This window comes from Anarrhichthys ocellatus, unplaced genomic scaffold (genome assembly GCF_004355925.1).
Source record: "Anarrhichthys ocellatus isolate YVR2014 unplaced genomic scaffold, GSC_Weel_1.0 scaffold7, whole genome shotgun sequence".
Lineage (NCBI taxonomy): Eukaryota > Metazoa > Chordata > Actinopteri > Perciformes > Anarhichadidae > Anarrhichthys > Anarrhichthys ocellatus.
Window position 1 is genome coordinate 3,876,720 of NW_022280037.1, and position 23,840 is coordinate 3,900,559.

Genomic DNA, 23,840 nt, shown 5'->3' on the forward strand with positions numbered 1-23,840 from the left:
TACATCTATAGGCACACGTGAGGGTGTGAGGGTGATGAATGTCTTTGGCTGACTTTCCAGGGCAGATATGAGCGGAACAGCTGGCAGATTCTCAATGTACCACATCATGTTCATCTAGCTTAGCACTAAGCAAAAGAGCAGTAGAAGGGCACAAGTTAGTAAACCAACCTGTAAGTGACATGCCTTCTGTAATTCACCCTGGAGAATAGAAAAGGGGCAGTCAGTGCTGGCAGAAATAAGTTTCCACTTCCTCCATAATGCGCCTGAGCACCTGCTCCCCGTGTCTAATCACAGCACACGCATGTTTAGATTTCTCATGCTGCTGAAACGGATACGCTGGCCTAGCAATGCAGCACGGGTCACTACATTAGATTAAGATCAGGTGCTGCTGTTGTTGTCTTGCATTTAGATGGAAAAAGAAAGTATTGTATTTGTTTAACGGTGCCATTTTCCTTTTTCTTTCAGACCGCATCTCGCTTTAGAATACAGCGGTAAGGTATGTACATCATTCTCTTTGCTTCTTTTCTAGATTTTTGAACAAATAAAAGTGTTTTTCGACGCTCTTGTGTCAACGTCAAATCTCTGCCCTCTGTTCATTAATCTTTCAGGCTGCAAAGATCCATCAGAGGGCCTTTGGTAACGACCACCCCGTCACAGCCAGAAGCCTGGAGCTTATGGCTACTGTCTATGCTGAGATCGGCAAGACTGAATATTCAGGTAAACCCTCACCAGGGATGATTGACACAGTGTAGCACAGCAATCACTGCTGTCATCCTGGCAGTGACCAGCAAACATGGTTGTATATGATTTAACATTTAGTTTGAAGCATGAGGGTGGAGACCTCGCTGTCTGGTGAGAACATGACGATACCAGAACAGTGATGTTAGTCTTAAGAACAAGTTATCTCCTCTGTGCTTTAGAGACACACAGCACAGCGACGATGTGGTTAAAGCCATTCAGTTACCCTGTAAACCATGTCAACCAGTGAACATGTTCAATTAATAAACACTTGCAGTCATGTCGGACAAGAGTGCTTTTATGCAGAGCGAAAAAGAAAAGCAGTTTTGTGACAGTTTGAGGGCACAGTTTGTTGTACAGTATGTATGCTTGGCTTGCATCAAGAGGGAGCAACACTCTGAACTCTGCGTTTTTTTGTGAAGACTGCTGTGGTGTAAAAAGCAATATTCACAAACCAGCCTTGTTGTCGAGTCAGCTTTCAGAGGCAGTAGTGCTGAACTGGGCCGAGTGTACGGCATATAAAGACAGAGATTTACAACACCTCCGATGGTGGTAACGTGGTGAGAAGGTGCTGGGTCAGAGAGTGGTTGTATTTGCTGTTGTGGATCAGATTACTGTCTCTGTGCACCTTTTTATTTTGTATTGTACACAGAAATCCTCTTTGACCCACAGTAAGATGCTTGAACAGAGGCATGTTTAACTTGTTACAGCTCTCGTCTCTTAGACACCGTGACTGTAAACTGGGTCAGCCAGTGGACAAACTATTTGTGTGTGTTTGCGAGTTGAATTGGTATGTCAAATGTAGTATGTTGTGTAGCAGTACATGGTAACATTCAGAGACTATAACTAACAAAATTGCTAACTACTTTAGGACTTAGGGAACTAAGTCACCTTTTAAATGTGTGTGTGTGTGTGTATATATATATATTATATATATATAAAATGTATTTAGTTATATAATTTAACTTGGTAACCAGAACTTTTTGTTTTTTTTGTTCTTTTAGTGCAAACATATTTACAAGTGATATGTGAACTAGATGTTCTTGACTTACTGTTCTTTACCTAGTAAGCAGTACTCTACCTGGCGCTGATGGAGTTAACGCTGGCGTCCTTTCTGAGACACATTTGTATGTTTAGCTTTGTATGTTTAAGCCTCATTGTCTCTCTCTCTCTTCAGAGCAGGCTGTGTGAAGCAGCACTAGATCACTACTCATGTATGGTCATGGTTCTCTCACTAGACTCCCTGGGTCAGTGTGTGTCTGCACTGTCCAAACGCTTTACTGCTGCAGAGTCCATCAGAGACACCGTCAACTGTATCCCTCATTCCCACCGGGAGAAACACTCAGAGGTCCGCCACAGAAAGGACACCCACCACCAACAGGAGGATGCACCGGAAACTAAGGTAGTGTCAACGACACCTGCACTTACCTTTAGCAATGTTACTCTGGATATGAGCAGTTTGTTTGTAGAAGATCTGTGCATTTCAGCTGTTTGTTGGCTGCCTTTGAAATTGATCAGGAGCTTGTTATGGGTATAGTCATCCTCAGCTGTGTCTGATGCAGGTAACCAATGGCAAAGTCCCCACCTCCATTCTAAAGAGGCCAAGTCCCAACTACGGGTCAGACACAGAACCCAACCACAGACGGAAAGGCGAACGTAGGGTTCGATTCAGGGAGCCAGAGACCACAGTACATGGTGAGAAAACAGACAAGTTTGTCACATGTCCAGCCTGCTCTGGCACACGTGTGTTTGTGTAACCGTAGAGAACATGCTGACCCAGCTAGTCCAGTGACTTCATGTCACCCTTATTTTCTGCAGCATGTACTTGTTCGCTCTGCTTACAGAAGCCTGAATAAAATAATGCATTCATACAGTAACAAGATGAATGTCATTTTTATTGTTTATTTTAAAAAAAGACATCCTCAAAATGTGTGCCATCCCAGCTTGCATACTGTATGTAGCAGCAGTGTGTGCCCTGCACTTAGCAGTAAAGAGAAAGGACAAAATGCATTACAACATCCTGAGATTGCATCGTAAACTAGCGTCCTTTGGGGATTCTGTACTATTTAAAAAGAATGTAATGCTGTGGGACTTCCAAACATCAGCAAGTGATTTACTCTTCAGAATTAATTATACATGCAAATGAGGCTCCATAGAGTCTGTTCCAGAGAGATAGTCGAGTCTTATGAGGGCTCCCTTTTTAACAATGATTGAAACACCAGTTTGTGTGACAAGGCCTCCATTACACTGTGTATACAGTTGTGTGAAAAAGTGTTTGCCCCCTTCCTGATTTCTTATTTTTTTGCATGTTTGTCACACTTAAATGTTTCAGATCATCAAACAAATTTAAATATTAGACAAAGATAACACAAGTAAACACAAAATGCAGTTTTTAAATGAAGGTTTTTATTGTTAAGGGGGGAAAAAAATCCAAACCTACATGGCCCTGTGTGAAAAAGTGATTGCCCCCTAAACCTAGTAACTGGTTGGGCCACCCTTAGCAGCAACAACTGCAATCAAGCGTTTGCGATAACTGGCAATGAGTCTTTTACAGTGCTGTAGAGGAATTTTGGCCCACTCATCTTTGCAGAATTGTTGTAATTCAGCCACATTGGAGGGTTTGAGCATGAACCGCCTTTTTAAGGTCATGCCACAGCATCTCAATCGGATTCAGGTCGGGACTTTGACTAGGCCACTCCAAAGTCTTCATTTTGTTTTTCTTAAGCCATTCAGAGGTGGACTTGCTGGTGTGTTTTGGATCATTGTCCTGCTGTAGAACCCAAGTGCGCTTCAGATTGAGGTCACGAACAGATGGCCGGACATTCTCCTTCAGGATTTTTTGATAGACAGCAGAATTCATGGTTCCATTTACCACAGCAAGTCTTCCAGGTCCTGAAGCAGCAAAACAGCCCCAGACCATCACACTACCACCACCATATTTTACTGTTGGTATGATGTTCCTTTTCTGAAATGCCGTGTTACTTTTACGCCAGATGCCAGATGTAATGGGACATACACCTTCCAAAAAGTTCAACTTTTGTCTCGTCAGTCCACAGAGTATTTTCCCAAAAGTCTTGGGGATCATCAAGATGTTTTCTGGCAAAACTGAGACGAGCCTTTATGTTCTTTTTGCTCAGCAGTGGTTTACGTCTTGGAACTCTGCCATGCAGGCCATTTTTGCCCAGTCTCTTTCTTATGGTGGAGTCATGAACACTGACCTTAATTGAGGCAAGTGAGGCCTGCAGTTCTTTGGATGTTGTTCTGGGGTCTTTTGTGACCTCTTGGATGAGTCGTCGCTGCGCTCTTGGGGTAATTTTGGTCGGCCGGCCACTCCTGGGAAGGTTCACCACTGTTCCATGTTTTCGCCATTTGTGGATAATGGCTCTCATTGTGGTTCGCTGGAGTCCCAAAGCTTTAGAAATGGCTTTGTAACCTTTTCCAGACTGATAGATCTCAATTACTTTGTTTTTCATTTGTTCCTGAATTTCTTTGGATCGCAGCATGATGTCTAGCTTTTGAGGATCTTTTGGTCTACCTCACTTTGTCAGGCAGCTCCTATTTAAGTGATTTCTTGATTGAGAACAGGTATGGCAGTAATCAGGCCTGGGTGTGGCTAGAGAAATTGAACTCAGCTTTCCAAAGATGTGATAAACAGTTAATTTATGTTTTAACAGGGGGGGGGGGGGCAAATCACTTTTTCACACAGGGCCATGTAGGTTTGGATTTTTTTTCCCCCTTAATAATAAAAACCTTCATTTAAAAACTGCATTTTGTGTTGACTTGTGTTATCTTTGTCTAATATTTAAATTTGTTTGATGATCTGAAACATTTAAGTGTGACAAACATGCAAAAAAATAAGAAATCAGGAAGGGGGCAAACACTTTTTCACACAACTGTATATGTAGTCACATTCAATTTTCCATACAAAACTTGACTCTTAAGGTCTTTACTTTGTTAGGTCAACAGGAAAGAGAGCTATCTGTGCATGTGACAATTCAAATGAGCATTTACAAATCAAAAGTGTTCAATAAAATTGTTTGGTTTTCTGTTTGTAGCCTATGAGACGACACCGTCCCGCCCCCACCTCGCCCTGTTCACCTGCCTCTTCCTGCTGATGTCATTCGTGGGTGTGGCCATGTACTGCACAGACCGGCGGCGCCCACAGCGAGTGTGTGAGGAGCTGGAGGACGCTCTGTCTGTCTACGTGCTGCATATGAAACAGCTTGTGTGGGGCTGCTGGACATGGCTGACCATGCTGTGACTGAGGCCGACCACAGGTGGAGACATGGAGCCTCCTTTCATTTTGTCAGAGCCCTCTGTTTTCCCGTCTCTGAAGGAGCCGACAAACACCTCAGCCTTTTGGCAAGGCTCTGTACACTGTCTGTGGCTTTGAACCGCTCTCGCAGTGAAAAGGGGAAAAATGTTTAATCCCAGAAATATGTAGCTTCCATGTCTTTATGTACAAATGTGCTACGGTAGTGGGCACGCCACTCCTTATTTAAGCTGTGACTTTGCACATCTGCAATGTTGATGCTCACATATACCGCTCAGTGAATCACCACAACCATTCGATCTTTCATGTCACTGTCTGTTGTATGTGAGTGACTGTTTCCATGGAATGCAAATATTTATTTCGCTTCAATACATGGTGTGTGTACATCAGATATTACACAGAACTGAATGTGTATATATGGTTCAATATAATAAGGACTATCAAAAATATTCAGCCTTGTATAATTGCACATAAATGAATGTAGAGAAGTTTGGAAACGGCTTTGATTGGCACAGTGCACATTGGAGGGGGAGGTGGACTGAAGCACACATATGGAACAGTTGGATAATTATCCGTGAGATAGAAAACACAGGGCTGCATCACTTCACAGCACCAGGTTGAATGTCTACCAGATGAATATCACGTCTTTCTTTACAGACTGTCTGGTCTTCAGCTGATTAGCTCCACTGAGGAGAAAATCTACAGCACAATGTTATGAACGTCGAAGAGAATATGCTCATACTGAATGAATACTAATGCTTTTGACAGTGTTCCTCTTTATATCCGCTTGAATTCCACAAAATAACCTTGATCCTAAATGTTGTTTATTCTTCTATACTGTGTATCTGCGTCTACGAAAATATCCAACTGTCAATTATTTTAAATTTTTTTACTTTTTGTTACCCGTTACATTTCTATTTAGAAACAATAATATTCAGGTTTTAACCGTGATGTCAAATGCTCATCAAGCTTTGGACAAAAATAATATATATCATTTTGATCAAGTTCATTGCCATTAATATGAGGCCAAACTGAAATACGACAGAATCAAACCACAAACGGATTATAGGAATGAATGGGAACAGCGATGCCCATCCCAAAGACCTCTCATTATGAGCAATAACACACGTGACATGGTTTCCAGTAAAACACAGTTCTTTATATAACAGGTTTCAGGGAACTCGGAAGGAAATCGTCGGATTGGAGGTTTTGCGTTTGAATGTCAAAGCAATATAAGGCTAATAGCGCCTGTATAGAAGAAACACTCTCTGCTCTGTACTGTCAAACTAAATTGTCATGAGCAATAAAACAATACCCAGTGAACTCACGTCCTGCATAGAAGCTGCATTTCACGGCTGTCCAAACGTTTATGGTCACTTTGTAAGAAGTGCCTTTCTGGAGGGTTTTCTTAGTTCCTACCGTTTTATGATTTCAGTTGTTTTGAATAAAACTGTCATTCCCTATCAAAGTCAAGGAGCTGACTTGCTTTCTTCCTGTACTCTCTGACAATAAGTGAGTGTGTGATGTGTATGTAACAGGGTAGAGGTGCATGCAGGTACGTTTATGCGCCTACTCACAGTAATACCGTATATTGGTTCGTAGCCTATAAAGTGTGAAGGAGAAGCCTGAGTTACTATTTGGCACAAATACGATTTGTTTTGTTTTGTTAATCTCACACGGGTTGCTAAAAGCATTGTTGGACCATCTGCCCGATACATTATAGTTCTTAACTACAAGTTGTCATTTTCATAAAACACTCTTTGTAACTGCTGAGTGTGAATGCGCTGCAACAGCCATTATTTGACTTTGCAGCGGCATACAAAGAAGTCTCCCTTCATCAAGAAGAAGTGCACATCCTACCAGAAAACCATTTAATGGAGTATAAAACTAAATATCGTCCCTTTACATCTAAAAACCCTCACCCTATTCATTTGTCATGCATAATATCCATGCAGAGGTTTCACAAAGATAACATGATCCGTCAGCCAATCGGTCCACGCTGTTAATACTGTTAATAGAAATTCATGAGCAGAGAAAATCTGGGTGTACATTTCCCTTAAATGGTTTTAATACTATTGGAGCTGAACTATGGTTGTGTGTGTGTTGAAGAGGTTTGAACACAGTGGATGAATAAACTCAATAAAGCAGGATTTTGGAAGGATTAACAACAATTGGGAGATTTTTTTTTTTTTGAGGGAAAATCAATTGCCTTTGAAGAACAAATCTCAAACTTGTTTGATTCAATCCATAATCAATGGGAGCAAAAGCTACTTTGATTGTCTACAGAGGCAAACGTTGGTGTTTCTCATGGCAGGCGAGAGGACTGGACGAGTGAGGGCATGTTGTGCGTTTGTGTGTCCTTTGGTTTCTAGAGCAGGCCGATCTTGAGGCCAGAGTTACGTCGCGAGGAGCGGCCGAGTAGAAGGTCCTTCTCGTGGATCAGGCTGTCCAGCAGGTCCTCTTGTCTGTAGTTGTGATAGACCTTCAGGAAGGCCATCACTGCAATCCCAAGCCAAGTGAGCCATGCAGCCCACAGGCCGAACTGAAGGCAATTATTGTAAATATGAGTGAGGTTCAGGATTTTGTTTAAATCAATATTAAATAACAATATTAACCACAGTCTTACCTGAGCTATAGCAAACTGGTCGTAGAAAGCGGAGTTGTCCAGGCCGAGTTCTAGATCAGTGTCCTGCAGGTCCTCACAGCTAAAATACGACACATAAGCCGGTATGAAGAAACACAACTCTGTCTGATGAAAATGTCAGAAAAGTTGAGCTTGCTTGCTGCTCTTTCTCACCTGCTAGGCATTGTCCCGCCCTCTGTGACGGAGTCACACCACATGTTGAAACCCACGCTGACGATGGTGCTGGACAGGAAGACACTGAACACCACGAGGGAGCTGATCAGCAGGTTGAGGAAGGCGTTGAAGATGGAGCTGCAGACCCGTCAAACAGAAAGGATAAAAACGGTGAAATCTCTGCATAATTATGAAATAAATGTGGAATAGTAACACTTTAACATACTACACATATTACAGCATGATTTAGAAATACTGTCTGTATGAGAGTCACATTATGATTTAGATTTTTCAAAGGCAGCACAAGTGTATCCCCTCCATCTTTGTAATGGAGGACCACAGTGACTAGTTGTTTTAATACCATTCTGTGGTTTATAGCATAGCCTCTATAACATGCAGTCTATGATTCTTCCAGATTAGCGCGCATGTAAGCGCGTGCAGACCGACAGAGCAACACATTCACTTTAAGCCGCTGGTGGGGTGTCCAATGAGCTTGTTGTGGTGCTGGTATTGGATAGTGGTAAACGGTCACTCACTCGTCGTGTCCTTTGCACAGAAAGAATAGCAGCCTCCATGCCTGCACTGCGGACAGAATGAGGGACGATATCCCGACAAAAGTGATGAAGCTGCAGGAGGACTCGCTTCCCCACTCCTCCACGATGAAACGCTGCTTCGACACCGTGATGTTCTCGTTCTGCCACATACCCCGCGTGAACAGCAGGCATTTCCCTCCGAAGTCCTCCGTGTTTTCTGACAGCGGCACCACGGCGATGAAACCGAATACGAAGGCTAAAAAATAAAGGATGCACTGGGCAAAAATTAAATTATCGAGGGCCATTTTTCTGTCTCCCTCTTCGGCTCTCTGCGTCCTGGAAAAACTGCGGCTGCGCAGTGGAGGCTCAGCATCCGACGTTCTGCTGCAAATGAATGAGCAGCCTTAGGCCTTCAAGGCTCTCCATCTTATCTCCTTCCAGGCTGTGGAGGTCTTCACTGGTGTTCCTATTAACAGTTAATTATGATATTTAACCCCTAAACCTACATACCGTTTACCCCTTAGGATAATTCATCTGATACATACAGCATTACATGTTCTGTTTTCAATCTCTTCATTGAAGCTTTAAGATGTTTACAATGAGAGACATAGTCAAATATTTTATTCGTGTTTTGTGCATTATTCAATTCCCATAAATGTCCCCAAAATTGCTTGCCATGTTTGCTATTTTTGGACACCTTAATATCCAGTATTTCAAATAAATTTCTGTAGATTTTGACTAAGTTTGGCTTCACAGCGTGAGTTTGTGGAGAGGTTGATGTTAAAAGGTTTTGTTAACGTCGACTAGATACTGTGAGTGCAACTCTTTATTCAGAGGGTTCAATGCAGTCTTGTCCACACACACACACACACACACACACACATATAAGTCAGTGCACTCACAAATTAGAGTAATGGTTTGTTTATGCATGGTGCCAGTCCTTAAGGACTGGCAGGTAGCTGTCACAGCCATCTGACACACTTCACTGAGCCCATCTGGTGAGCCGGCCAAGGTGTCTTTCAACCTTCCTCGGCCACCCAGCCTGAGTGCCGCTCACAGTGCCCTCCAGTGGGCAAGGCATCTGCATACTCAGACAATCCGTGCCTTGATGTAGTCTAAAGATGCAGAATGCTGCAAAATCTTGGGATAAAAAGACCATCTAATTGTCTAAAATACAGTTTTGATACGGATTAAAAAATGTAAAAACTTAACTTTGTAGATGGCAAATGTGAAACAGCAAAGGGAACAGCTCCTTTAAGAGGCTGGCATTGAATAATTGTGTGTCTGAAAATATGAATCGTACAGCAGTTTCCTGGGAAATATCCCATGCAACACAAAGACAAGTATTTATACTGGAGCTTTCCAAACATCAGGCGGCTATTTGTATCCATCATACCAACTGCAGCATTTTGCATCCTCTCCCTTGCACATGATTTATGTGTCATTTTGCTGCATCGCAGCACTCTGATTTCCATGATGTTATCAGCTCTCAGGTTAGTCATTGTGTGTGTGCTTATGTGCATGTGTTGTCTTGGTTTGCTTGAAAGCATCATTGTTACTTATGTTTCGTGCTCCTTGGGCATTTTGTTTGCTTTGGCAGATCTTTATCATCTGGTGTATGATAAATTGTCCAGATGACTATATTCCTGTAATAAATCACTTTGCAGTTTAGACCTTTCTGTTGATATATTATCACTGGAGTATTGTACTTCTTGCAGTTTAACATTTTTTCAAATAGAAGCAGCAGGGGAAAGTAGGAAGGAACCATACTGTATGCTGCCATGCTGATGTTGTCTCTGGCTAGACAACATGAGCAGACATCATCAGGAATCAGAGGTGCTGCCACACCTGCAAGGTCACAGGGAAAGACCTAATAACTCCACAAGGCACTCCTTTCTTACACAAACAGGAGATTACATGCACATCCACACCCACAGAACTCCAAACCACTTTTAAATAATACAGCATGTGTGGGCTGGTGAATAGGCACCCAGTGGAGACTCAGTACAGAAGTGTGTCAAGCTGAAATATGTGTTAAGTTATTCACCCCCAGAACAAGCCACTGAGGGAGGGAGGGAGGAAGGGAGGGAGGAGAATGCTAACTCAAATGGAGTCCCTTGGCTCTGTGTAAATATGGGGAGCGATGGGCAGCAGAAAGCATTGGGAGGTCATCCATTTTTCATGAGATCCAATGGCAGCAAAGCAAACGTCCTTTTTTCAAGAGGAAAAAAAAACCAGTGAAGAATCTTATGTGCAGAATCATTTTCAAGGACACCATCACTGCATTTAAAATGTAGTGCATTTATGTTTGAAACGGACCAACATGCATCCTGTTGACCAGATAATACAAATACACAATACAAGCCAATTTTTTATATTCTTCTGGAGTTTTAATTGGCGATTTTATTCAATAATTTAAGTTTATCAATAATTCCTGAGAAATTCATTATTGAGTGTTTTACGACACGTGGTATGACAGTGGGAGACAAAAGGGTGTGGCAGGACAGCATCACCGGGTAGGAGAGGTTTCTGATAGAAGAAGCCGTCAGAACAATCTGACCAGTGGATTGATGAGTAAAGGGAGACGGATAACTTCAAGGTGAAAACTCTATGTTGTGATCAAGCCTGTCGTATGGTCGGTAAATTAATTTGGGTGTGATGTTAATCCTTACAATATTGCTTTAAGTTAAAATATCAAATTCAGATTTTGACTCAAAATATATTTCTAAATCAAAAGAAAAGATGCATCATGTTCAAAGACTTAGAGAATATATTACATTCAGTTCAGTTCTTCACTGTCCTGTGTCATAGATGTGCTAAATCGTTATGCTCTCTTCCCTCGTTTTCCTCTCCTTAATGGTGTTCTTCCACTTCTTATGGCACCTTGGCAACTTGCAGGCTCCTCTTTGTCTGTCTGTAACACAAAACAACAGCAGAAACAGACACAATTAGATCCTCATATCCTGGGCAGTGATGTGGAGGGCCTGATGAAATATCCTGTACCCATTAATCTTTCCCCAGGGGGGCGCAGGAGACTGGGAGCACTGATTAAATGCTCCTAATAGAGGCCATTCGTCTCCCCTCGAATCTTGAATGTTTCAACATGCAACATCACCCAACACTACTATGCCCTGCCTCTGTGCAAATATTGGTTATTTTCATGAATTTTATTTTGTAATATCTTTTTTTAAGCAAGCGTGATCTTTGTGATTTGCTTCTATAGCTTTTGTTTTCATCATGGTGAATATCTCATTGACAACTGTGCCACAAAAATCATCATAAACAGTCATGCTTGAGGTCATATGGAACGAGATCAAAACTTGTAGTTTACAATAACTTTGTTTAATATCCTGATTTTCTTATCTTTTGTCACTCTGGCGTTAAAAAGATGAGGCCGGTTAGGGATTGTCTTCAACTCATTTTCACACATTAGTCATTAATATCTCTCTATCTGCCTATTAAGCAAATCCTGTACAGCGTCATTTATGGCCTGGATGGACGATTAGATAACAATAACAGCACTTCTTTCAAAACAAGCCCCTGGAAACACACTCTGAGACTGCAAGTTAATGGATGTAATGCATTTACTACAAACATCCACAATACATCCCAAATAGATTGTCTGTGATAGACACACACTGCTTGTACAGTATAGGGTACTCAGGCCTGAAGTATAATCATCATAAATTGACATGGCCTAATCACGTTTCACCTGCCAAGCTCCATATGGTCTCTAATTCTGAACAAAATAATTAGGTGACTGCATCCCAATCAAACAATTATCCAATGAAACCTCAGTAAAACAATTACCTAATCATATCCATGCAATGATATAATAGTGCTGAGCAGTATAATGTCCAGGTTGATGCCCAACAGTAAAATTATGCAACATAAAAATGTGACCACATCAGTGTGAGGTGTTGTATTTTTGACAAATGAATAATAGCTACATTCTGGGCTATTTCATCCACATGTGACTCTGTACTTCAAGATACAAAACAATTGATGCAAATCCCCAGAAACACTGCCTTCATGTTTGGAAAATGACGTAATTGTAGGTGGATCTCTTAAAAGCAATAGTGTTTATGCTGGAGGACAGGAGAAAGAGGGATGAAGGGTAGTAAAGAGGGCACCTGCTGGGTTGTGATGAAGCAAAATCCCCAGGGACAAGAAATGAGATCATCCAAATAAGAAGACGCTGTTCAGCTTCTTGACTGGATGAATAGTGACCCCTACTGGCCCGACTGGCTTTTTATCTCCTTGTGTTGAATGTTCCACAGCTTCAATGTACAGCATGTATCATTTGGAAACAAAAGTACCTGTTTATCATCTCTGCTGTCTCCTTCTTGCTTTGCAGTGAAGTCCCTAAAGTCGACCAGACTGTAGGAATATGGTTGGCCTAGTACAAGAGAAGGCCTCTTATTATCTGTGAATGAACAGAAACAAAACCGTAAATAAGAAATTGTTAACAATGTCAGAATGTCTATCTGTTAAAATCTCACCAGTTGTAATGATCTATTGCTGGAAACATCACTGACAATAGAAACGAGGAAACAGCCTGACACTATCTTTTTAATTGTATGCAACATTGCTCCACTGTTATGTCTTTAACCCTTGTCCCAGTCACAAGGTTGAGACATCGGTGTGGAGCAATAGGCCGTAGATCCCAAAGGCCCAGTAGTGATCAGTACAATTCAGCAGATGGAGGGAGGTCTGCTTGCACTGGTAGACAGTACACCCCCTATAGAAAGTGTGGGGGAGGGGGTAGAAGGGGTTGCTCTACGGATGACTGACTGCAGCAAGGTTAACGGAACCAATCACTGATACTTTACTTCCTCGACAGTCTCCCTCTCCTAGCAGCCAAGACCCCCCGCCGTTGGTACATGTGCTGGTGTCCTGCACCCTGCAGTGAACAGCAGCACCTCTGACATACGTTTATGTCCAGCCCTAATACAAACACAAGTTATTCATCCTTAGACCCGTGCTAGCAATGACATAAATTGCGTTTTCAATTAGAATATTACTAATGACCTTTTGCAATCTTTTGGGAGCTCTAAATGTCAACAAGGCAACGGGTAGCACACGTTTCATTATCTTTAAGAACCAGTGTACAACGCATGGTTGCATAGATTTGAATATGGTTTTATATGTATGGTATAGTTTATTTTTTTCAAATATAAACTTGAATAACTATCATGGTTCTATGCCTCCAGTGAGATTGCAGTTTTCATCCATGTCCGTCCAAAATGTAATCAATCAATAATTTTATCCTGTTAGACTTTAGTTCTCATATATAGCAAATTAATTGTTGAGTTATGGCCAAAAATATGTTTTGTCAGATGACAGTGACCTTTGACCACCCAATTCCAATCACTTCATCCTTTAAACCAAAGGGAAAGTTTCTGCCAAATTTGAAGAAATTCTATCAAGACGTCACTGAGATATCATGTTCATGAGACTGGGACAGACGTGAGGTCTCAGTAACCTTAACCCTTGACCACCAAAATGTTATCAGAGTATCCTTTAGTCCAAGTGGATGTTTGTGCCAAATTTGAAGAAATCCCTTCAAGGCGTTCCTGAAGTATCTACTTCACGAGAATGGGATGGATGTGAGGTCACAGTGGCGTAGAGCTTTGACCTAAAACCACCAAAATCGAATCAGTTCATCTTTGAGTCCAGTTGGACATGTTTGCCAAATTTGAAGACATTCCCTCCAGCGTTCCTGATATTGCATTGACGTGAATGTATTGGATGTAGGGACAGACGGACAACGCAAAATTATGTCATTCGATAATATGACGTGAAACAAAATTCAAAAAATGTCACAGTATAGTATGCCCTATAAAAATGTCATGAAATTTCATAGTACAGTATATCATATACGTAAGTCAGAGTATGCAATGCAATAAAAAAAGTCATGGTACAGTATGAGAAAAAAAATTAACATGTTATAGTATAATATGCCATAAAAATATCTTAAAAATGTGATGAAAACATCTTAGTATACTATGGCATTAAAAAAATCATCGTATAGTATGTCATAAAAAAGTCATAGTATATTATGCCAACAAATGCCATTAAAATGTCATTGTATTTATGATATTAAAAAAGTGTCGTGAAAAAAGTCATAGTATAGTATTTTGTGAAAAAAGTCATGACATTGTTAGCTATAAAAATGTCATATGATGGAAGGAAATACGACAACCTAAAAACATTTCCTCCGACCACGGCTGTCGCCGGCGCAGACACATAAAAACATCACAAAGGCTTCACCTGATGTGATAGTTGCTCCTGGCTCTGTAGCAGGTAGAAGGCCAGCGGAAGCTCTGCAGGTTTCCAGGTCCTGTTTCCACCATCTGTCCATTTTGCAATGATCCAGCAAGGTAGAGGAGCTCTCAACACAATGTTCATCCATCTTTAATCGGGCTTTGGGGGAGTTTTCATTGGTGGTGCCAGAAGGAGCAGAGGTGGTAATGATGCTGCAGGTTAGGCTAGGGGTCAGAGAGCTACCAGAGATCTGAAGCTGTGTGGGAAAAATAGAGCTGCACACTGTGGTGAGAAGGGATATGTCCTGCTGACCAGTCCCTGCTGAGACCGTTGAGCTACTGGCAGCAGGATCCTCTGACAGAGGGCTCTGGTGAAGGTCAGTCGGCAGGTCCTGAGTGGTTTCAGACGGGGCACAGGAGAGGCTGAAACTGAAAATATGTGAGGCGATGCAGTCTGATTGTTCTTCTTGGTTGAGTGACAATGCAGAGCTCCTCAGATCAGTGACATCTGGGGGATCGTGAGCGATTTCTTCTCTTTTACAGCAGGCCAATTTATCTGCAGAAACCACCAGCTCTACCACAATGTCTTTGTTCAAGTTGCTGACAAAAATAGGGTATGTGGCGCCATCTAGTGTCAAGGCGTCAACTGATGAAGGGGTTGTGCTCTCTTCTTCTACCTCCTCCTCTTCCCCACTTTGGTTCTCTCCATCAGTGAGGACAGAGGAGATCCTCTGCAGAGTCAATGTACGTTCATACACATAAGGATGGTCCTGTCTCAACAGAGGCAAGCAGGAGGCTGAGGTGATGGAGGAGACAGACTGAGAGCTCAGATCCCGAAAAGAAGAAATGTGCTCTGGTGACTCAGGTTGCTGCTGGGACAAGAACAGATGTAAATGGCAAGGATCATTCTTTTAAAAAATCAATTATCTATTCTCTTGTGGTCGTTTTTCATAGGGACATTGACAATGCATACATTATGGACAGGCTTTTCTTCTGCTGGTTCATCTGCATGTGGTGTCCGCTCTGTTTCTTCTACCCTGTCCATTGGGGAGGGGCTGGGCGTGAGATGACGGAGAGCCTGGGTTGACAGAAACATCTCTCTGCTGTTCGATTTTCTCGCTCTGTGCTCTGGCCACACCACCTCACTGGAATAAAGAACACAGAGATATGTTGAGTTCTTCGGGGTACTGAACATATATTAACATAATTCAATCTCTGTTGTAGGTGCTTTGTTTATAGGTGTGCATGTGTGGATGTAGGCTATTCGTAGGCTATATGTCTTTCATGTACCACATGTGGTGGTGTAGAATGTGTTTATGTGAGGCTCTGTACCGACTGCAGAAATAACTATACTTGAAAAAGGACAATTAAGAATCTATCTGTTGTCCACATGCCATCTACAAACGCAGTACCTTATCTTAGGATGCGGCTTTCTCACTTCTATCACAGCCTGTCTGACGAGTGGAACCAGTTCCTCTGGGGACACTGTGTTGTCTCTGTAAGCCTGATACAGTTTGGCAGACAGCGGGCAGGGTGGTCTTCCTGCTGACAGATCTTGTAAAATGAAATCTGAGGGTTAAATATAACACATTTTAATTTGTTCTGATACCATTTGATATCATTTAATCTGCCTCACCTTTCTTAATCAGTGGCAACTGTGACCTTGTAGTCCCATTTTCGATGACTCCATCCTGAAAAAAAGTAATTTCACAGCTCAGTATGTTTGGTGCATATGTTTTTGCTGTATTACAAGACATTCACTTACATTGTATCCTGCAGGGATGCACTTTAACGCCTCTGCACACAGACCAAATCCATTACAAGTCTGGAGGAAGTACATGACCATGTTGTCACTTTCTGCGTGGCTTCTCTTCAGCAGAGCCCAGGCTTCAGATACACAACTGGAGACCAGAGACATCGTCAACGACACACAGTAAGATAATTAGTGATGATTTAACACATGACAAGCCAGCCATTAGTGTCCCAGAGTGTACCTGTTTTGAAGTAGCACATCTGTACAGAGCTTAGCATCCTCAATGCTCTCTATTGCGGGTCTGGTCCAGTGGAGGTACCTTAACGCCAACTGAGGCTGCTTCCTTGTTAGCAAACAGTGGATGATGCAACGATGCTGCCAGGAGAGACAGGGAGCAGCAGCCCTGGGGCTCAGCAATAACTCCATGGAGGCCTGGGTAGGATGTGACATGACAAAGAGCAGCATTGAAAGGTTTCCTAACATCCATGACAAAAAAAAACTATTTGTTGTTATCAAGAAATAAACTGGCAATTGTTTCATCGTTCATGAAAGAGAAGTACACTGTAAATTCATCACTAAGTGTGGAGCGTTATTACATTAATCATACGCGCTACTCAAGTGGCCAATTAGTGTCACCTGCAGACCCTCATGGCTGCTGACACAAGGAAACTAATGTAATCAACAGGCTGGTTAACCGGCTCTTGAGTCGCACTCGTCAGCTTGCATGTGCTGATTTTAATGACTTCAAAGTCAGCAGCTGTCACTCACTTAGTGTATAAAATAAAGTTTGCTTCTTGGTTATTTACCTTGATGTGTCCATGATCAAGCATCCAGAAGGCCCTGATTTGTTGGGAAAAGCTGGAAGAAATAGTAAAAGCAAGGCAGAAAGACCGGAGGAGGTCATCTTTGCACTGCAGGAAGTTCGCCATATCCAGGACAAAGTACATGAGCTGAGATACATATAGGTTAAGCATTAATAACCTGAATCACATATACAGTATGTATCTAGAACAAAGCACAATATAGCACAATAGAAGAAAAGGGGATGTACAGAATTTGCTGATATTGTATTTTGATGGATACAAGCGCTTGAACCGACATGTTGTCGATATGAGGCACCAACACAAGCTTAAGCAGGGCCTGCAGATTAGGAGGAGGATAGCACTGGTCTGTGCCGTCTTCAGAAGTCCAAATGCACCCATGTTGTCTGTCCAGCTGAGTCACCATACCCTGTATCAAAGAACTAAATCTTTCCATTTCTCCCTCCTCCCATCTAGTCAAATGTAAGAAAACGGAAAAGCAGAGAAGAAATAAAAAGAGAAACTTCGGCGGGAGGAAAATAAACACAATGGCTCGGAATTCCTCCATCAAGTCAAATCACCAGAGTTACCCAGGTGTCTCGAGACAAGCTTTCCGATGGCTCTGATCCATTTCCTTCCACATCTGAGAGATGCGTTTCACCTCGTGAGCCTCTGACAGCAACAGCAGAGAACAGGAAAACTAATTAAAGGTGACAGAACAGCTCATCACATCAAAATAATGTACCCTGTGTGATTATATCTGTACCAGGGTACTTGGGCAGAAGTCCCATGATGCCCCACCACTGAACCAGCCGCCCCAGCCAGATGTGTTGCTTTAGGGCCCTGTGCTCTCGGTTCCAGCAGCCACGTCTGATGTCTGAGGAGCCGAATGTATCCCTGCAGACCACACATGGGACCCCCATACCTAAAAAAAAGTCGGAATTCTATCAATTTGTAGTTGACATGTCAAACAGTTAGGACAACAAGGGCTGTGACAAATATCAACCAAACCATCATGCTGTTTAGGTTGTGTGCATTCTGTGTACCGTGCCAGAGGTGGGCTGAACCAAGCTGCCTTCTTGCCCACTGGGCCAGGGTGAGCAAGTTCCTCAGTCTCTGCAGCAGCATGTGCACCCTGTTGAAAGAGCTACGGTCCAGAAACATCCACAGGCCCTGGCAGTAGCTGAAACCTGGGAGAAGAAACAATAAATAATGTAAGAAAATGATCCTTAGTGTGTGCTTTGAAATTAAACATTTAAACATAATTGGTAAAGGAACATGTTCTTACACAGTGTTAATAACTCCTTTTTAGTAAACTCTGATGTCCTCTGTACCCAGCAGATGAAAGTCAAGAGGATTTGCTCCACATCAGCCTCCCCTGCAGCAATGTATTAATGGAGATGAAATGTTAATGAAACACACTGAATTAATAAAAGAGGGTTTTTGCAAATAGTGTACAGAATTCTAATTCGATGGTAGTAAAATGCTCCGAATGCACCTTTAGCCGTAAACTCCCGCAGCCAGCGGATGATGGCTCTTATGTTGTTGCTGGCTAACGCCTCGGACCACTGGCCCTCTGTATCCAGCATGATGCCCTAAGAAAAGGAAGTTCACATGGTGGGATCATAGGACCGTATCTGAAAAGAAAAGAAAATGCTGATACCTATGGTTCATCACAGCAAAAGACAGAAAGGTTAATCATGAAAACATCCTTAGTACTGCAAGCATTTTAACCATAACTCATATAATGTTCTTGTGTGCTTACATTGTGCACTTACGGCTGGAAAACCTCTCTTAGACATGTTTCCATAATTAGATCAATTGTGCATGAACAGATTCAATTGTGAATGTGGTAGTTATTATTTTGAGAAGCCTCTATAAAGATAATTGTAAAGATCTGTTGGATTATCAACACTTACGTGGTTTGGTTTTCCGGTAACTCCGTTACGCTTCACTCTTCAGCACAGCGGTTAGTCTTGTGTGTTCGGTCTGCCTTGTGGATTAGCTGACTGGCCCGGTGGTTACGGTAACGTTCTCTTCTTACACAAGCTACTTTGGTACATGTTAATCCACTAATCTCACTCTCAGTTAACAGTTCATTGGCTGATTTGCAGTGGCTGTGAGTGTATATTATTGTGTGTGTTGAAATCAAAATTGGAAAACGGAATAGCTAAGACCAGCAGGGATGACAGGATAGCAGGAGGTGGAAATTGACTTCTTAAATGATAGAGGGAGGAAAAGTACTCTGCTCTCTACAGCTTGAATCTTTCAGGCATTTGGCACTTTTTGGCCACACCCCAGTCAATCTAATAGCAATTTTTTTTCTCTCACCATGTTCCAAATGCAGTGTTGCATTGTGGACAAAAAACACCACATACCTGGAAATTAGAGCGATTTACTATAAAATATCACTTTCCAGAATGTCCAGATGGATGTCTGTACTCTTTATTTCCTACTACTATGAAAACACACACAAACACAATGGTCATCAACAATTGCTTTCACAGTGCTTGGACAGTCAGATTTGCGTAGGTGGCAGAAGGTGGGTCCAAATCCCTCTCGGACCCAGAGGGTTGATTAATGATTAAGGGGGATTAGGATGAGGTTCAGGACTTTACTACTAGTCTCACTAATGCTGCCGTGGCTGCCTTCATACTATCTGTGTCACTACAACCACTCGCCTTTCTCAGGAATAAATCTGAGGATGTCTGAAGAAAAACAAACTGAAAATGAGGAAAATAATGCCAGATGTTCAGCGGGAATACTGACCTTGATAAGGTAGGTGCAGTGCACTTCTTGGATTCCATTTCATTATACCAGTTATTTATTACATTTTGTTCTTAGGAGCTTTGTTCAGAGAGACATGCCAGGACAACTCTACTTAAAAGAAAAATGTTTTTTTAAACCAAATTACATCTTGTTAAACATTTCTCAGTTTGTCTCACATGTAGATTGCTTCCAGTTTGCGTACAACTGATCAAATGACAGTGTTTTCCATTCAAAGAAATTGTGCCGTCGTGTGAGAAAATATATTTTTCATACTCTCTTTTCATAGATCTGCTGCATCTACAGTATAACCATAATGCAGCGTAAACAAGATATCGATCATGACTACCAGGCTAAGCTGCTTATGAGAGGACCTTCAGAGAAGTGTACAACCCCTTGGTCCCCCACACCCCCTGGAGGATAACCAGTTCCTCTCCCCTGCTCTACCTGTGTCCCACCATTAATCCCCCTTAGACTGAAAAGAAAACCTACAGGAGATTTGCACGATGGCGGTCTTGAGACTGAAGTTCACCAAGAACAAGCGAGACAAGCTGGCTCAGGCGCTGTGGATCCTGAACTGGATCTCAGTGCTGACCGGGATCCTCCTGTTCAGCCTGGGGCTCTTCCTCAAGGTGGAGATCAACAAGCGAGGAGAGCTGATGGCTGAGAGGAACGTCCAGTACGTGCCCAACATGCTGATTTCTGTGGGCCTCATTGCCTGTGCCATAAACTTCCTGGGTGGGAAGATCTGCTATGACTGCGTGGACACCACTAAGTTCTTGCGCTGGAAGCTGATCATGCTGCCCTACATAATATGCACCTTCTTCTTCACCTTCTGCGTGCTAGTAGGGGCTCTGATGTGTTACAGCATGCGTGGGGAGCTAGAGGAGTCTCTGAACCTGGGCCTGACAGATGCCATCAAGTTCTATAAGGACACAGACACACCAGGACGATGCTTCCTGAAGCGAACGGTGGACATGCTGCAGATAGAGTTCCACTGCTGTGGGAACAATGGCTATAAAGACTGGTTTCAAATACAGTGGATCAGCAACCGTTACCTGGATATGTCCCAAAAAGAGGTGGTGGAGTAAGTGCAGAGTATTCACACTTAAGATGAAGTAGGGAAAAAAAAAAGGACGGTACAAACAAAACCTTCTCCTTAATATCTCAAAATATGTGTTGGTATAACTTGTTTCATCCTTGATAACTAAAAGGGGCAAAACATTACAAAAAATATACATATTGTAATATAATTTAAACCATAACATATTAATTGAATAATAGGTGTCACAATAAACCCAGAATTAGAAATCTCCAAATGTATACCAAACAGAACAAAATCATGAATATTGCAGCAATCTCTGTTAGAAAGAATAACATACTAAAAAAACATGTTAAACTTGAGTATCTTTATTTAAAATGTTCTGTTTTGATGCAGACTAAAGTGAAGGAGGAGCAACTATTGGTGGAGATAAAAAGCTCACCACTAATATGCATAAGAATCCATGTGTATTATGTCCGAACATTAGGTACTTAACTGAAAAATGAAGCCCTGAAACACTGACACCACAGAACACACTAAAACCATCATTTGTAACCGTTACTTTTTTAAAATTCACATAAAGCATAAAGAAATATACATTTGGGATAAGTACAAGTTATAGGGTACTTCACTGCTCTTCTAAAAAGTCAAATAGCCTCTTTTCAGCTATTTTAACTACATATCCCCTCCCAAGAAATAATCACACTCCCAAACAACGATACAAGTCCAATCTTTCACACACGGATGCATAAACACGGACCCTGAGCTTCTTTGTCCTGCTTTCTAGCCGATTACGGAGTAACGTAGAGGGGAAGTACCTGATGACCGGAGTCCCCTTCAGCTGCTGTAACATCGACTCCCCTCGGCCCTGCATCCAGCAGCAGATCACCAACAACTCCGCTCACTTCAAGTACGAGCACCAGACGGAGGCGCTGAACCTGTGGATGAAAGGGTGTCGCCAGGCGCTGCTGGAGTACTACACCGACATCATGCAGTCCATCGGCCTCACAGTCCTCATCATCTGGTTGTTTGAGGTGAGGAGAGACAAGTTGAGAACAATCAAATGCCCGAATGGTGAAGTTAAAAATTATTTTTTTTATTTCATACTTTACTATGACTTCTCTTATGACACACTATACTGAGACATTTTGTTGATAAAATAGTATGACTTATGACACACTATACTATGAAGTTTGAATGACATTTTTGTAACCTACTATATTGTGAAAGTTTTTTGAAGTGGACTCTATTGTCCTGTACTCAGATACATATCAGGGTAAAGTACAGAAGTACAAATATTCAAAATGTCATCATTTAGTGTAATGTCAGTCAAACGTACCTGCGTGTCTTGTTTTAGCTGTCGGTGTTGACAGGCGTTCGTTACCTCCAGACCTCTCTGGAGAATGTGCTGAGACAGGGCGACCTCAACTCAGCGTCTGATGGCTGGCTGCTGGAAAACAGCTTTATGGAAACTGCCCGCACCAACCTGAACATCATCAAGTGCCTCGGCAAGGGCAACCAGATAGACACAGCCAACAATGGAGACCCCAACATTAACGTTCCCTCCACCTCTGAAGCGCACTACGGGCCGGACAATAGGCCACAGAAGGAGATACCTGAAGCCAGTTGACCTCTGCCTCCCTGAAAGCCCAAGTAAGGACCTTTAAAAAAAACCTTTTGTTCTTACTTGTCAAGAATAACAAATACCTATACACAGGTGTTTGTGTGTGGGGAAACTAAGGTATATTGTGGATAACACATTTTCTAGTATGATGGGGTAAATCTTTTGCAAAATGAAGATAATGCCTTGTTGACTTTTTACAACCATTGTCGAATTACATGTTTTCCATACACGTTCCTGTTTTGATGATGCAAATATCCAAACATCCACCACAAATGTACATCATTTGTACGTCTGTACTGTAATCGGTTGTTTACAATTTATATATTGTTGCCTGTGTATCATGGCTTTGCCCAAAACAGTTTCATACACCTGTCAGTTGCAACACTGGAGTGAAAATTAACTTGAAATGTATTTTTTGTTTGGAGACAAATTAGTAATGTGGGTCAGAAGTTTGAGCCCACGCTCTTTGCACGATGTTCTCAAAGTGTGATAGAAAATGCAGTAAAGAGTTTAAAATGACTATAGCAAGAATGTAGGATATTTTAATTAAATTCCACAAATCTAGATGCAGGGTGCTTTGGCCTCAAGTTAATTATTGCAGTATGAGACCTGGAAGAGCAGGAGCTTTACATTAGTTCTGGGTGTTCAGATCAACGGATCCTTTCTGTGCAGATTACCGGACTTTAAGAAACAAATTAGTATCAATGTGATAAATACGTATGTTAAGAAAGTTAAAGCCTTTACATTAGGTAAAACATTTAAACATAACCAGACAGGAATCTAATTGATTACTCATAACACCACATTAACTTATAGTATGTTCAAGCCATCACTACAATGACTCATGTGCCTCAGCAATGCCACCATGGTCTTATCAAAACACTTCAGCCACCTTCGCTAGGATGACCCAACAAAAACTTGACAATAAAACTTCTGTGCTGGTGATGGTCGGCTTTTAGTTTGTGAAGGACTCAAAGCCAGTAAAATTGCAAACGAGGCTACTGTGTCTGTGTTTCAATGATGATCATATTGGCTGGATGTTGTCTGTGGGTCAAAGGAAGTCTGCTTTTCAGGACTCAGAGCACATGGCAGCTGAGAAGTCAAATTACAGCTTAAAACATTTGGGGAAATACAGAAACTTGGGAGGTTGCTAAATTAAAACGTGTGGGTTGATTAAGTTTTAATTCTCGCTGTGAGACCGAGTTAAAATGCAGGATCGAACCTGTGAAATAAGATAATCCTATCTAT

At 42.0% G+C, this 23,840-nt stretch overlaps 4 protein-coding genes across 5 annotated transcripts in view; 2 read left to right on the top strand and 2 right to left on the bottom strand.

The window, feature by feature from the left end:
- Positions 1-6,479, top strand: part of cunh14orf180 (chromosome unknown C14orf180 homolog) — a 14,389-nt gene extending 7,910 nt beyond the window's left edge. Inside the window, exons 5-9 of one of the 2 annotated variants that reach the window (XM_031847749.1) lie at positions 466-496; positions 609-717; positions 1,977-2,140; positions 2,301-2,433; positions 4,794-6,479. In XM_031847749.1, the coding sequence (XP_031703609.1) occupies positions 466-496; positions 609-717; positions 1,977-2,140; positions 2,301-2,433; positions 4,794-4,999 (643 nt within the window). In that variant the 3' untranslated portion in view covers positions 5,000-6,479. The remainder of the gene's footprint in view (positions 1-465; positions 497-608; positions 718-1,976; positions 2,141-2,300; positions 2,434-4,793) is intronic. The other variant, XM_031847750.1, reaches the window with a different exon arrangement.
- On the bottom strand, positions 5,353-8,705 carry tmem179ab (transmembrane protein 179a, genome duplicate B). The gene is made up of 4 exons (XM_031847751.1): positions 8,345-8,705; positions 7,809-7,946; positions 7,638-7,716; positions 5,353-7,553 (listed from the first exon to the last, which is right to left on the bottom strand). The coding sequence occupies exons 1-4, from the start codon at positions 8,644-8,646 to the stop codon at positions 7,380-7,382; spliced, it is 693 nt and encodes a 230-aa protein (XP_031703611.1). The 5' UTR covers positions 8,647-8,705; the 3' UTR covers positions 5,353-7,379.
- A 2,147-nt stretch (positions 8,706-10,852) lies between these two features.
- Positions 10,853-17,616, bottom strand: LOC116383392 (uncharacterized). The gene is made up of 10 exons (XM_031847186.1): positions 17,444-17,616; positions 17,167-17,310; positions 16,602-16,792; positions 16,373-16,508; positions 16,244-16,298; positions 16,020-16,161; positions 15,581-15,752; positions 14,615-15,476; positions 12,661-12,767; positions 10,853-11,255 (listed from the first exon to the last, which is right to left on the bottom strand). The coding sequence occupies exons 1-10, from the start codon at positions 17,585-17,587 to the stop codon at positions 11,166-11,168; spliced, it is 2,043 nt and encodes a 680-aa protein (XP_031703046.1). The 5' UTR covers positions 17,588-17,616; the 3' UTR covers positions 10,853-11,165.
- Positions 17,617-20,376: 2,760 nt separating this feature from the next.
- Positions 20,377-22,893, top strand: prph2lb (peripherin 2-like b). The gene is made up of 3 exons (XM_031847631.1): positions 20,377-21,013; positions 21,756-22,002; positions 22,326-22,893. Exons 1-3 carry the CDS (start codon positions 20,433-20,435, stop codon positions 22,596-22,598), a joined length of 1,101 nt encoding a protein of 366 aa, XP_031703491.1. The 5' UTR covers positions 20,377-20,432; the 3' UTR covers positions 22,599-22,893.
- Positions 22,894-23,840: the final 947 nt, after the last annotated feature.